The 15,641-nt window shown below is 30.8% G+C and overlaps 2 protein-coding genes across 4 annotated transcripts; both read right to left on the reverse strand.

Moving 5' to 3' along the window:
* Nucleotides 1–851: 851 nt before the first annotated feature.
* Nucleotides 852–7,013, reverse strand: LOC107922943 (AT-rich interactive domain-containing protein 2). 3 transcript variants are annotated; one of them, XR_005904809.1, is made up of 3 exons: nucleotides 6,771–7,003; nucleotides 3,959–4,132; nucleotides 852–1,086 (listed from the first exon to the last, which is right to left on the reverse strand). XR_005904809.1 is itself a non-coding variant. In XM_041080950.1 (2 exons), exon 2 carries the CDS (start codon nucleotides 4,118–4,120, stop codon nucleotides 3,110–3,112), a length of 1,011 nt encoding a protein of 336 aa, XP_040936884.1. In that variant the 5' UTR covers nucleotides 4,121–4,132; nucleotides 6,771–7,009; the 3' UTR covers nucleotides 1,063–3,109. The 3 variants fall into 3 exon arrangements, 1 of the variants encoding a protein (XP_040936884.1); XR_001691475.2 differs by lacking the exon at nucleotides 3,959–4,132 and having other exon boundaries at nucleotides 6,771–7,013; XM_041080950.1 differs by having other exon boundaries at nucleotides 1,063–4,132; nucleotides 6,771–7,009.
* A 4,582-nt stretch (nucleotides 7,014–11,595) lies between these two features.
* Nucleotides 11,596–15,479, reverse strand: LOC121209719 (probable E3 ubiquitin-protein ligase RHB1A). The gene is made up of 5 exons (XM_041080951.1): nucleotides 15,186–15,479; nucleotides 13,990–14,109; nucleotides 12,822–13,185; nucleotides 12,545–12,654; nucleotides 11,596–12,198 (listed from the first exon to the last, which is right to left on the reverse strand). The coding sequence occupies exons 2-5, from the start codon at nucleotides 14,050–14,052 to the stop codon at nucleotides 12,166–12,168; spliced, it is 570 nt and encodes a 189-aa protein (XP_040936885.1). The 5' UTR covers nucleotides 14,053–14,109; nucleotides 15,186–15,479; the 3' UTR covers nucleotides 11,596–12,165.
* Between the last annotated feature and the right edge of the window lie 162 nt (nucleotides 15,480–15,641).

Genomic DNA, 15,641 nt, shown 5'->3' on the forward strand with positions numbered 1-15,641 from the left:
TAAATATTCTTGGTTTCTCTTGTTCTTCAAATTTTCTTTCATCCTTATAACAGGTCTCTAGATATCAATGATATGAGTGACACTGTTGCTAACTTAGAATCTCCTGATCTGTTGATGAAGGTGAACAAGATGATGTTGAAAAGAATCAGTGAAACCCATAATCTTCTTCTATATGGGGCATGTGTGCCGTTAGGCTAATTTCGCCAAAAGCCTCTGACGAGTATAGATTTTCCCTTAACCGATGTTTTGTCCCATTAGGTTTTCCTAGTAAGATTTTAATGAGGCAACATATTATATATATTATAGATATGTGTACTCTTTTTCATTCACTAGGATTTTTTTTCCATATGATTTTTACCCTAGTAAGATTTAACGAGACACATTATCTACAAATAGACATTCAATGAGGAGTGTTATGAATATTTTAAGTGGATGTCTATCAAGATTTAGATAAGTTTTGATATACTTTAAATTCTAATAGTAATTAGAAGTAGAGTTCTATTTCATTTATACTTTTTATATTTATAATTATAAATTTTAAAAAAAAGCATTGTAAATTATTCAAATCGATCAATAAAATACGCTCTCTATTTGCCTCTGTTTTTCATTTTATAATAGAAACATCAAAATAAATTGCATGAGAAAAGAGAGAAAGAAACACTCCTTCTGCCCCTATTGAATATCCTTTATTCTTTTACCCTATCTAACTTCAAGTTCTTAATATAGGAAACAAAAATTTTGAAATTTTATTTTCCCTTTTTTTAATGCAATTTACTTTTATCTTTATTGTTGTGCATTAAATACGACAAAGAAATCACATTAGATTTACTCGAGGAGATAGAAACAATGAATTAGAACTTAAAGAAAATCTTAAATTAAGGTGAGAAAATGTTAATTAGATCATCATCAAAAGGATTTATGTTCAACCAAAACACTTAAACATCAACATTAAAAAAGTTGTTCATTGTTGTTGCTCCTCCTTCGTAGATTTGTTGTATTTTTACATTTGTTTCTTGTATACTTGCATGGCTTCATTTGCTTTCGTATTCCTCTCATTTTTTCATCGATCTCAATAACTAGAGCATGCTGGCAAAAAAAACACACAAAAAAAAAATCACACTATTGCTAGCAAAGGGGAACGTTGGCACAAAAAAACAATTTTTTTTAAAATTTTGAACCAGTATCAGCCACTTAAACACTAACACCTATTAAAATATTATTTTTTCTTAAAGCATGGAATATCATATTTTTTAAAGACATTTCAAAAATATACATACAAATGTCGAAGAATACAATGTTGGCACCAAAAACTATTTTTTGTTAAAGGGGACAATTGTTAGGGCATGATGAGCACCAAAGTGCTTTGTAGATTTCAAATCATTTTCATAAATAATAAAATTTTCCGAATCACTTTTGAAAAAAAGCCTGGTCAAACTCTAGTAAAATCATCACTAACATCATTTCCCCTCCACTCTTTATCACGTGTTTAGACACCAAAGTCAACACTTAATTCATTAATTCATTTAACACAATGGTACAATCCTTTTGTTGGGGCCATGATTCTCTTAAACGAGGATTACACCTCTATAGGTGGGAGAAAATATGTAGACCTATGCAACTCGGTGGTCTCAAAATTCACTATTCTCAGACAATGAATGAAACCTTTTTAGCCAAGGAAGCAAGCATGGTGAAGGCTTACTAATCTACGAGGTTTTATGCAGAGGACCAATGGTGGAGCTAAGGGGCTGGCAAGGGCCCCAACCCTCCAAAAATGAAAAATTTTACATTTAAATCCTTTATAATTTATAAAATTTTAAATTAGTAATGATAAATTTACACTTTATCCTCTAAAAAATGATAAAATTTTGATTTAATCCGTCAGAAAACATAAAGATATAGACTATTAAAATGAGAAAATTGTATTTTTACTATCATAAAAATATACAATTTAATCCTTTTGGCAAAATGCTGCACGAAGCAAAACATTTTGCAAGTATTAGCCAAATCAACTGATTCTTGAACTTGGAAGAGTATCTTGTAAGGACGAGACATGCGAGGCTTGGATATTCAAATATAGAATGAAGATATTATCTATTTCCTTCCAATTAAATAAAAAATAATACAAAAGATAACGAACATTAACAACATATGCTCGCTATGCCATGTTGAGCAGGAAACTATAGGCCATCTATTTCGTGCATGCATATTTGCACTTGCAACCTAATTTGGGTCAAATCATGGCATACGAGTTGATAGAGTTATCATTCCACAATACATGGAATGGGTCATACAGTGGTTACTAAACTAGACTGCCAACAAAATGAACTGGATCTTGTGAAGAAAAAAGTTATCATAATCCGACAAATATGGGAGCACATAAATAAGGATTGTTTCTCTAGTGAACAATCGGATCCCATCAAAGTATTAAAATGTTTGACTTATTTATAAAATTAATTTTTATACATATTTTAAATAGTTAATATAAATAAGAGTATTTTGATAACTTTCACTTCCAAATACAAAAGTTAAAAACACCTAATTTCAAGCTTTTGCATTTGGGTGAAAAAATACTTTTCAACTACAATTTTAATCCTAAAAGCCAAGTGTTCTTCATTACTTCTATGGTGAAAAAACACTTTTGGAATCCCAAACACAATAAAGAATATTGCCTCAATAGGCAACTTCCTGGTTTGGTTCTAAGCACCTTTGAACAACAAAAACCCTTTTATTTAGCATTGCTTTTGCTATTAAAAAGTACTTATTAACAACCAAAAACAATGCTAACCGCACCTTTGGGACTACTTAGGAATAGATTGAAAAATTGTTTTAATAAGCACCTAGCTCTTTTGTTTGGCTCTAAAATGCACTTGATGGAAAAGAAAAACCTTTTGATAAGCATTGCTTTTACCGTCAAAAAGTACTTTTGAGCAACTAAAAGCAATGTTAAACACACACTAAAAGGCATAAATTTTCATTTAAAAGCTTAATGAAGAAAAATATGACAAAAATACATATGAAGTTTACAAGTAATGAAAAAAGACATGACATAGAGAAAGAGCGCTTGAAAACAAAAAAGCATGGACCAAAAATCTTCAAAAGCATCTAACTACTAGAGATAAAAGGTGTGATCAATTTTTCGATTCTTCCTTTTTAAGTTGTTGCATAAAACAAAATCTTCACCATTAGAAGATCTGTTTCCAGATATCTCTTTAAACAAACTTCCACTTTTCCATCTTTTGTCAAAGTGCTCCGTACTAAATTGAGGAAGAGCATCTTTTGACTTCTTTTGTAACTTCCTTAAAGGAATTAAGATGGAAGTGTAAGATTTAGGCCCAATGCCTTTACCAATTGATTCTGGTCCTAATTCAACTTCCTCATCATCGTGGGTAATGCTATTGGGAGCGATTCGATTCTGGTATGCTCTATGTTGTAAAAGAAAGGCATTGAAATAATAGCAAACAAGTTCTTCCCTACTTTTGTCATAAAAATGCTTGTATATCTCATCCCAAAAACATTTTCCTAATGGAGGATTCGACTTCACTATTGATGAAAACATATCTTTTTCTTTCTCATTCCAACCAAATGCAACTTCTTCACCCATCTTATCAAATTTCCATTGGTTGAAAGCTAGTCCCAACTCGCGCTTTACTTCCAACCTTTTCTCAGCAACATGAAATTTTACACATTGTAGAGAATTTTGAATTTGACAAGCACATGAATCTTGTCTTCCTTTTCCAATTCGGTCCATTTCAATCAAAAAACTATTTTCCTTTTTTTCCAATGGCCAAATAAGAGTCCCCAACCATTTCGCATCACTTTCTAAAGCTACCCCAGTCCACTCTAGTACTTTAGCTTGAAAAAGTGGCCCAATAGGAACTTGTATGTCAACATTATAATTGAACATTAGACTTGAAGTTGTAAAGTCACTACATTCACGCAATTTTTTGTCAACACTTACTATAGAATTGTCCAAGTGGCTATGATTCCCAAAAGAAGAAGATTGTGACCAATCAAGACCCTTTGATGCCATTTTCCCTAAATGGAGTTGCTTCATGCTACTCGACCTTTCTTTGAGATTATACCTAAATTTAGGGTGATCATTATACATGCTTGAATGCATCTTCTGATTTTTCTACAAAGTGTGAACATCAAGCAATCATTATAACATAAATAAGAAAGGAAAAGAATTAAAACACATAACAAAAGTATCAAAAAGTAAATGATGTTTATGGAACAAATAATAGTACAATACATAACCAATAAGAAATTATAAGTAAAGTTTCAAGATTATCTTACTTCTTAAGCTAAGATATGTTAGAAGTAGTAAAGCACAAAACATTTTACTTGCATTTTAATCATTACGACAGCTACAATAAACTTGATTAAAATAAAAATTACTCATTTGAGCAAACAGATTCTGATATTAACACTAGAGTTGCATAGGCTTAACATAGTTAATATAGACTTATCCCTTGATTTAAGGACATAAAGTAGAATAAGATGTTGCAATTGAATATATATGCCTACCAATTGGATTGGATAGAACTTGCAAGATCATTTTTCTACAAAAAACAATCTCTCAAAACAATAAAACCTATTTCCAAAGTTTTTCACTTCCAAGACTTCCACTTTAACCCCTCAGATATTTAACCAACCCTAAGGTTACATGAATCATTTGCCATCCCAATAACCTAATTAAGCATTCCTCATGATGAATCTCATTTCGTCTTATGCAATGATATTTTTTCATTTATGTTATTCAAATCCATAATCATAACATCATCAATATCATCACTCTTGATACATATTTTACATTCAAGACATTCCTCTAAAAGTGTATCTTTATACTTATCAACATCAATGCACTTTTGTCACCAGATGAACCAACCATCACATTGTTTAAATCCTCATCATTATGCAATTTTTAACTTTTCAACTTCATCAATATGCTTAGCTTTTTCACCTTTTACACATTTCTTTCTACATGGCAATATTCCATATCCTTGTTATCTGGTTCCAATAAAAAAAATACCCCTTAACCTTACCTTCCAAATCCAAACCATTGAAACTCATTTCAATATACGAGTCATTGCTTTAAACAATTCTCTCCAACCATCTCTCTAATGAAACTAAGTACTTACTATAAACCAACTTAACTAAGATATTATATCTAAACCCAACCCAAGCTATTTAGCAACCAACTTCCATAAACCACTTTCCTAAGCAGATTGCATCCCCCTTTCTCTTACAACCAAGAAAACTTAAACAAATCCACAAGTTATCCATCTCCAAGCATCGGAGGAAGAGGCCAAAAATAACCTTGGGCACATGTCTCCTTTGAAAACAACATTGAGGAACTTATTAACCTATAACCTAAGGTTATTAGATTCAGATTTCAAAAAATAAACCATTGAAATGGATTCAAGGATAATCAAATAACCAATTGGGTCAAGCTTTTGTGGATAATTCTTGCAAACCAGTAAAGACCCATCAACCCTCATTGGCCATCCTCTCATGGATTTCAAATTCAAAACTTAAAAACAAACAATTATATAATCTTTCATTCTTCGACATAACAAATAATGAAGACCGGAGACCAAATTGATAAACAATTAAAATAAGTATAGAAAAACTTATTGCTTCATTTCAAACTTTAGATTTATGTTAAATATATCTTATTCTTTTTCTAATTCTACATGATGGTCGGAAAGCACAAATTTATCCCTTATATTATAAGAATTATCTCTTAATTCAATTATTTTGTATTTTTGTGTTGTGTTATATAATTTTTTTCATGCTCTAGTGAAATTCAAGATATCATTTTCACATGTAATTGTGGTTTTTTTTTAATTTGTTGTAGTTTAATTATTTTTCTATATTGTATTTGTATAATTATGTTATAAAAAAAATGTTGTGTCGCCTATCATCGCATTTGTATATTTTTTTTGTCTTTAAAGTAATATATATTTATATAAATTTTAATATTTTTTATATAGATTTTCACTTCTATTAATGACATTAATTTTTTTTTGTTGTTGTTGTTGTGTTTAGTTTATTGAATATTGGCTTAATACATCACAAATTAAATAAAAAGGTAAAGATTTGATGTAAATCCAAACCCAAATCATAAGCTTGACCTTAAAATTTTCAATTCTCCCAAACAAACAATTTTGATTCCATAAATTTAAAAATTACAAATCTAAATTCAAATTTAACCTTCTAAACACACAAGAGAACCGATTAAATATATGAGTTTTGCATTTTAGAAAATGGATTTTGGGCAAGAAAGGCTATAGTAATTGAAAATTAAAAGGAAAATCTTTTCATTTTGTCCCTGCCAGAAAGTTTTTTTAGGCGCCAAAATTAATAATAAACTACAGGTAAAGTTAAATCCTAAGGTTTCCATCTACGAACTTCTATTTCAAAAAAATAATTTAAATCTTAGAAACAAGATAATTTATATGATAAATGCATTTAAGTATAAGCTTTTACGATTATTTTTAAGATTCCTAATTTTGTTAAATGTTTATTTAGTCATCAATTCAAAATTCCAATCAATAATCATAAATTTGAAATTCATAATTTTGAAATATATAATCTTTTTGAATCTTAATTAATTCATATATGCACGCGAGTTAAGCAAATAGAATCAAAATCCAAAATTTTAAATTGTTGTTCTCTGCGACTAAACATTCATAGATAATTCCAATGGGTTTTTCTTTTCAATTTTTATACTAAGAATAAAAAAGAGAGAGAAAAGAAAAACATACCTTTTTAATAATTTTTTACTGTGTAATAGAATGAGGTTTTGATGAGACTCTATTTGCCTCTCAGAATTTCCTTGTCTTTTCTCTTCTCGACCGTACCTTTTGTTCTTGCCTTAAATAATTACTTATTTTAGGGTTTCTTTTAAGCCCCTTCTTGTTTCCCACTCTCTTTTTGATGGGCTCTTTGCAAGAGAGATTTCCAAGAACAAATATAAAAGAGAAGGAAAATGTTTTTCTAGGGTTTCAAACTATACCCCAAACCCTCCAATTTATACTAGTTGGCATGATGGGTTAACTTAGGTTATTTATTAACCATGGTTGATAAATATTAGGGTATTATAGGGATAGTTTAATTATTTATGAGATGTTGGATTATGACATGTTGGAAAAACGGCTTTCGAAAATGAACAGAAAATAAGTTAGAAAACTATGAGTTTTAATTTTTTTTCCAAAAATAATAATTTTGTTGTGATATATAAAATAATAAACACTTAATCAAAATTGTACCTTTTCAATTCAATTTCTCTATATACGCTTCGACTGAGTAGTCTTATGAAATAATTTATGTAAGAACTAATAATCCAAGTCTCTCTTTAAATATGGAGAGATCAGAGAGTTCAACTATAATCAAATTTAATTAGTTTAATATTAAATTAAATTTAATATTAAGATAATTATTTTAATATTAAATTAATAAAATACTATCAGGATAAGTATTAAATAAATTTAATATTCAATTATTAAAATAATATTATTTTTTGATTAGTTCATCTAAAATCAAATTATCCGATAGAGTTCTAGTAGGAGTGTGATTATTCCACTGCTCAATCGCTGAAAAATTGACACCGCCAACCATCCATCGGCCACCAAATTGCCACTGTCGCGATCGTCAATATTGTCATGCTTGATGGTGTAGGCACGACACCTTGAGTCGGTTTGGCTGCTGTCAGTTTGATCTGAGCCAGTGACGGCCTGACCGGTCTGAGCCAACCATCGGTTGGACCATCGATTTGATTTCACATACCGATCCCGATTCGACCAGTTTTGGGTCTCAGTATCTATTTTTTGTTCTTGTTTCCAATATTTGATCTCAAGTCCAATTTTCAAATTCAATTACTTATTGGGTTAATTGTCTAACTTAAAATTTAATTTTCAAAAATATCATGTTTATTTTAATTAATATGATTAGTTTGATTTACTTAATTTAATTTTGTTTTTGATCAAAATTAATTCTTCCAAAAATCACTAAGATTTTCCAAAAATTTTTTTTAAAAATTATTAAATTAAATTTCTAGTTGAACAATTCTCACGACCGTCCAATTTAATTCCACATCAAATAAATTATTCAATTAAATTATTTCCAAAGTCGTAGAATTCTATTATGATTCAAATAAATTCGATCGAGTTTTTGTTGAGCTAGTAGAGAGACTAATCAAACATATACAATTAAGCTCTAGTAATTGCAATTATGTCTAAAAGCATTGTTATGATAATTCACAATTTATTTAATCATGAAATCAGTCCACAAGAAGTACCATGATTGACTCCTTATTTTATACTATTTATGAAAACAATTCACCCAACTACTTTGTCCAATGACCTCGTCATGTGTGTTTTACCATTATATGGTACTATTGATTCCTTTTAGTCAAATTTGTTCACTCAATACAATCACATTCTCTTTCACTATAACAATTGTATCTTCTTAATGATTAATATAATCACTATCAAAAAATGACTGTGATAAATTGCTTGTTTGAGAATAAATAACCCGTGACCATGTTCCATATTTATTAATCCACACAATGTCAATGAGAGGATATCATTAACTTTTTAATCGAGCTATGAATTCCATTGTTGCTAGAAAAATCATGTCATACACAAGTCGTGTACCCAATATATCGGCTATAGGCTTGATCATCTTTAGAGAATAAGCCTCCACTTATATCAAAGCACATGAGTTACATACGCATGGTCAGTGGCGAAGTCAGGATTTAGGTAAATCGTACCATGAACGTCAGCACCATAAATGTCACAAGTGAATTAATTTACAAACGGATTCAGAATTAATTTAACTTGGATTCAGCCCAATATATTATTCTTCCAATGAGTATATTTATGTCTCTACCTGTGGAGTCAACTGCTCTGATAATCAAGACTAGCCATCTCCTCAATTGGAATTGTAGATGACATAATAATCCTTCTAAGTATTTGAATAAACGCTCCCTTTGATTCTTTTACGAGATTACGGACTTGTTTAGATTATCTACTAAAATAAATTATCTTTCTCGCAATATAAATGTTCTTACAGTACCACTCATAATCAATTTGAACTTGAAAATCAATGAGGTAATATTTGTTTGTGACAATTTTGCTATGTATGCAAAACTTGAAAGACAAAATCACAAAAGATATAACAATGAAATGTGAAATTAGCTTTATTTATTTATCATTTAAATACATAGAAAATAATTACATGTTTACTACAATATGGTACATTTCCCAACATGAGATCCATTCAATGTAAACGAAAAATGATCATGCAAAAAATATATTTATATCAAAATTTATGTAAAAGATAAATAAAGTTTTTGTTGAAATAATAAGGTTGAGACTTTGAAAAGTTACAAAATAATCATCTAGTTGGTTAATGGAAAGATGACGTGATAACTTTTAAATTGGCATGACTGTAACTTTAGCCCTTAATATTTATACACTGTGTCAATTTAGTTTTGATTCTAAAATAATTAACTTTCAACATTTACACTTTTTTTTAGAATCAATATTAAATTGACACAGTGTATGAATATTGAGAGTTAAAATTGTTATTATTTCAACTTTAAAAACTTTTGCATCATCTTTCCATTAACCATTTAACGGTTAGTGATAAAAAAAATCGACATGTTGAGTGGTTATTTTGTAACTTTTTATAGTTAAGTGACAAAAAAAGAAGAAGAATAAATTTACTAATATGTTTGGTAACTACCAGCATAGTTTATGCAAAATTATAATGTTCTAAATTTAAATTTCACCGTATATTATTTTTAGTTTAAGTTTATTTTTATAAAATATAGGGAAAAAAATAGACATGACAATAATTGTTATTTTGTAAAAAAAATTAATTTTTTAGTCGTTTCTCAATTGAGTTGGTATTTAATTCACTCGTGATGCCAATTTAGATACGAACAAAAGTATAGTATGAAATAACAATATGCATACTCGCCATGTAAGAAAAACATAAAAATAATATAAAAATAAGGAAAATAAAAAAGACAAGCTTAATTAATAATTACTTTTTTTAACATTAATCTCATTATAGTATATTATTATATTTGTTCTTTTTTATACAATGCCTAGAACTATTTATAGCTCATCCCCAACCCCAACCCTTAAATAGGAGAATAACATATTTCAGCACACTCGAACCTATATCCTCTGGCAACAATGCCGATGTCAATAAAAGCTAAGACTCAATTGACAATTAATGATTACTTTTAAAATAACTAATGACTGTTAATAGAGATATAAAAAGCATAATTTCAAAATTTGCCTTTAATGTTTGTATCTTTTGTCAATTTGGCCATTATTCTTTTTTAGGATAAATATCAAAATTATACATTAACTTTAATTTGGAGCAATCATACACATGAAACTTAAAATGTGATTCATATGTATACATGAAACTTTGATTTTGATTTAATTGTACACATTTAAAGAAATAAGTACATACATTTATTTTTATATTGGATTAATATTATTGTTTGTGTATACGTAAAATGGTGCTATTTTGATAATATTGTTAGTGATTTATAAAAATTGGATCAAATTAAAAATTCATGTATAAAATCGTACAAAATCAATATATATAATATTACACATTTGATCAAAATTCATGTATAACTTTATATTTATCTTTTTTTCAATCTAAATTTCACCTTTAACATTTTGAAAAGAGTTGAATCTAATCAATAATCTTTCAGGAAAATTCCACTATATCAACGAATACGTTCAATCACTACACCGCAAGCCAAATATTGAGTAAGGGTCTCCAAAGAGAGGAGCATTTACTTCCAACAATAATGGTCTCTGGACAGTATCTCAAACATTATACTTCTTTCTTAAAATACGGACCCAAAAAGCATCCACATTGGTAAGGTATTAAACCCAAGTTTGAGTAGGGAAACTTTGTTTTGTTATTGTTTTTTCTTTAGCCCAAGACTACTAGTATCAAGCGGCATACAACAATTTTCCTAATTAATCAAAAGCAAACTTTCTATTTCCTGAACCCCAAAAGTCTCGTGCTAGTTCCTTGATTTCATTGTATATATTTGGTAGACAATTTGGTAATGATGATAATCACTCCACTCTTAGATATAGACGGGCATTAATGCTCGTTTCTGGAGGAGTCTGGTTTGGGGAACTGGAATTTTTACTGGGCCATGAGACTGTTCTACTGTCCTTGGTACTTCGGCCTGATGGCCTTTGAATGAATTCTCTTTTCGACAGAAAGAAAAAAAAAATGAGAACATTTGAGCTTCTTCTACTGGGCCGATTCATGCTAAGACTCCAACCTTTTTCAGCGTCTATTTGATAGTAAATGATAACATTTGATTCTATCTAAAAAGAGGAAGAAAAGGAGAAAAAAGAGAGAACAGTTGAGGTATAACTTGCATGGTATATTCTGCCAGCACTGTCTGCAATAATAACACCAGGCTCTTTCTTGAGCAAGTAGTTATAGGATTGTGGGGGCACAAAGGTAACAAGCAAAACAGGCTCCCAATAGGAAAAACACAGGTACAGGAATAAAGACTAGAGAATTCGCTTGATCTAAAATTCTAAATTCATGTGAAGTGTACATTTCTATTAAAACATTGAACATCCTCCATCATAAATCCATTTAAATAGGAAAAGCATATACATATTTACAATGCCATTGCAAAAGAGAGGTAGCATAAAGCATTCAATTTCAAAATAAAACAAAAAAAGAGGAGGAGATGACAGAAAATATGAACAAGTAGAATCATTCTGTTCTGCAAACAAAGCTCCATAGAAATTGATTCTGATCGCTTCAATTACCTCGTAGCTTACACTATCCTTCCCCCCGCTGATCTAAAAGCTAACACAATATTCAACCATATAGAAGAGGAGCATCACATCCCAAGTTGCGCTATAACACTCTGTCAACTTGATTCTTTGCTCTAATAAGTCACAAACTTGAAGAATTGATGAAAATATTCACAGCATAAATACATGCAGCCTTTTACGTATCAAAGGTAAAATTCAATCTTCCAGGTAACACAGTCTGACCAGCTGCAGAAAAAACTAATATATATCGGCAGCATCCTGAGTGGAAAGCTTTACTCTCAAACAACAACGAAATTCCATCTTGAATCAAGAGTTACTGATCAAAAGTCTGCTCGAATATCATTTCCTGTAATATTAAAATAGTACAACATATCACTAGTTTGTAGACATAGTCGTAAACATATATCTGCAAGGTTATGCAAAGTGCAGGATTTGACATAGGGAATTAGAAGACTGCAGATCTGTGAGAGTTACTATTAAAATACTACACTATAATTTCCTTTTCTTTTCCTGCACCATCCACGAGATAGACAAAATTTGAATTCATTTGTTGGCAGACTAAATTGCATCCAACAAGCATGACTGTAAGCCTTGTCCCAAATTAATCTCTCTACAAGACCATAACCAGGCTAATCTTATGCAGGTAATCAACTATTAGTCTAAAGTCGATAGGAATCTGAAAGAGGCAAAACCTGAGCGCATATAGGGCAGGTGTCACTTCTTTCCATCCATTCCAAAATGCAAGATAGGTGAAAATGATGTTCACATTTTGTTGAAAGTTTTGGATTCTCTGCGTCATACTCTGCATGCCCAAGTACCATAGACAAGCCATCACTTATGAGCTGCTAAAGATATTAAATTAACAAGGGAATTGGGATTGTTTTCAACATAAGTGATCAGGTTGCAGAAAACATGGCTTTTAGAGCTTACACTAGCAATTAATGCATCTGGCAATAAGAATAGACCTACCTTCAAGACAAATAGGACAGGCATCCTCTTCCTCTGTTGCTGATTTCTTAGATTCAATTAAGTTTGTGACCTCTGGTTTTCTTGGCGAAAGAAGCAAAGAACTAGACTGTGTTCTGGAGTCTGACTCCTCAAGATCTTCAAATGTAGGCAGGGTCTCAAAACTTCCCCCACTGACAGTTTCCCTGAAAGACTCTGAATCAGCTGAATGTGGACATCCAAAGACCACATCATATGGCAAAGGTGCTGGAGGTGCCCTAAATGTATCAGGTACTTCTAGATCCAAATTAACCAGAACAGCAGTCATTGCAGAGGCTGATCCACGATGAGGTGTTAAAGACTCATTCTCTTCCAAAGCTGGTGGACACTGTGGAAAGGGATTTTAAAATTCAAAGAATAATACATAAAAGACAGGGATTCTCAAGAACCCTTTTATCAAGGTAGCAGCTAAAGGGATATCTCCACCTAAAGAAATTAGAAATCACCAGGTAAGCTACTATATTAGCACAATGGCCAAAACAAACAACACAAGGGCTTCATCCTTCACCCACATATAAACACTCAATCTCCCGTTAAGTTTTTTATGGTGTACTTGGCGGAGATTCTCATGTTAGGAGAATCGATAGATTCATATACCCAACCTCTAGTTTTGTTTTCCCTTTTGCTATTCATCAATATTAAAAAGAAAGAAAGAAATAGCAAAATACAATGAAGAATCAGAGACTAGCTGAAGCAGGAAATCACAATAAAAACAGTCTCCACAAATCTGAGCATGCATACAAACAGATATCTCTATTCAGATGATTAAAGAAGACCCTGGGGTCAGTAAAAAGTTCCAACATTAATCAGATAAAAAATTTCAGTTGCAGATCACAGGTTCTACAACTGGTTCAAGTGAAAGAAGGAACAAAAGGGATTAAAAAGAATGTCAATTTCATGGAATAACCAATTACAAAAAGAGTGAACTAATGGCATTAAAAATATTCTTCTTTTCATTCTCATTTGCTTCTTCCTTTCCATTCGTTTTCCAACCTGTTATTGTGGATTATTGTGAGTGAATACTCCCAATATTCCAAACAAACATGCTCCATTTCTTAAGTATGAAATAAGAAAAAATCCTATATGATAATAAAGGCATTAGACATATTCATAAGATGAGCATATTACTAACATAATAATATACAGGTGTCCCATGCAGATGAGGTTTCCGGGAAGAACAACAGCAGCCTCCCATATCCCACAGTTATCTTTGTTATCCACTCAAAGCAAATGTAGTTTGGTGCATTTTCCCCTGTTATTCGACATCAAAGGACAAGTAGAATATAATAGTTTCAAACACAAGGAGAGGGAAAAAACCAACTTACAAGCTGGGAAAAAACATGTAACATGCTAGAAAATAGCATCAAGCTTTGACAAGCATGAACAAACAAAGTAAATAAATCCTTACTAATCATGCTAAACAGAATTGGGAATATAAAAAAATAAATCATCCCCATATATAGACAACTTATATACAAATACACTAAAACATTAATAAGACCATGATCATAATGAGGCTCAGTATAAAACTTCATAAATATGTTGTCAAGGTGATTATCTTTCTTTCTAGAAAGAACAAAGCCGTAGACTAAGTTATCTGACAAATATAATACGCAGATCATGCTGAGAAGTAAAATACTTGAGACATCATCATTTCAATACATACCAATTCTTCGTTTAGTTGGGGATAACAAGTTAACAGCTTCTGGTGTATACATTACAACCATACAGCTCAAAACGATAGGTGTATCCACAAGCACACCATGCACGACTAAAGAAGGAAAACAAAATATAAGAAATGATGACATGCATACAGAGCATGACTTAAGTGGCCATGTCATCCAAAGTGTTTAGCCTTTGAAAGGAATTTCTTTTTATGAATAAGCTGGAAAATGAGATCCAACCGCTTAGAGCCCCACATGCTCTGATTATCCAAAAATGGAATATAAAAAGCCTTGAAAATCCCCCAAAAGCAGACACTAAAGAACTCAAATTAGCAAATTTCATACTTTTGAAATCTTCTATAAAGGCAATCCAACTTATAACTATAGAAGCTAACACCGAAACCTTAAAGTTAAACTTACATCGCAATACAGTTCATATTAAAAAATCCGAGATTAATCAATGATTAACTGGAATACCAACAAACGATGAAACTATCCATATAATAATGAAAAAAAACTGGAAGTCATACCAATTTCATAAACCCTAATTTGAGAAATATGGAAGAGACAAGGGGGAAAGTGACATGTATCCGAAAGGAAAAAGTTTTAATGAACAAAAATAAAGTTAAACGATTAAGGGGAAAAAAAGAAGAGAATATTTTACCTTTTGAAGCGGCGGCGGAGAGAAAGAGGCGAAGAATTTCCAGCCAAAAATTCCAACTTGGAAGCGTTTATAAGAAATTGAAGAAGAGATCTCTTTCTGAGGGGAAAAAAAAAGAAGAAGAAAAAAACACTTACGGTTTTTCTTCTTCTTTTTATTTTTTCTTGTATTTTAATTTTTGTCTGTAGTTATGTAGTTACTTCGACAGTCTGCGCTGCACTTAGCTCTCTTTCATGATTTTTTTTTTTTAATTGGGTGCAATGATTTCATTGGCGGCAATACCGCACAAAGATTTTCTTTCTAACGTAAATTAAGCCAAATCCGGGGTTATTATACTGGAATGAATTTCATGATCACTAAGGAAAAAGAAAAAACCTTTGCTAAATTTAATGAAAATTATAAATTTTCTTTATTCGATATATATATACATACAACATTTCTAATTTGACTAAATAATAT

Source organism: Gossypium hirsutum, chromosome A11 (assembly GCF_007990345.1).
Source record: "Gossypium hirsutum isolate 1008001.06 chromosome A11, Gossypium_hirsutum_v2.1, whole genome shotgun sequence".
Taxonomy (NCBI): domain Eukaryota; kingdom Viridiplantae; phylum Streptophyta; class Magnoliopsida; order Malvales; family Malvaceae; genus Gossypium; species Gossypium hirsutum.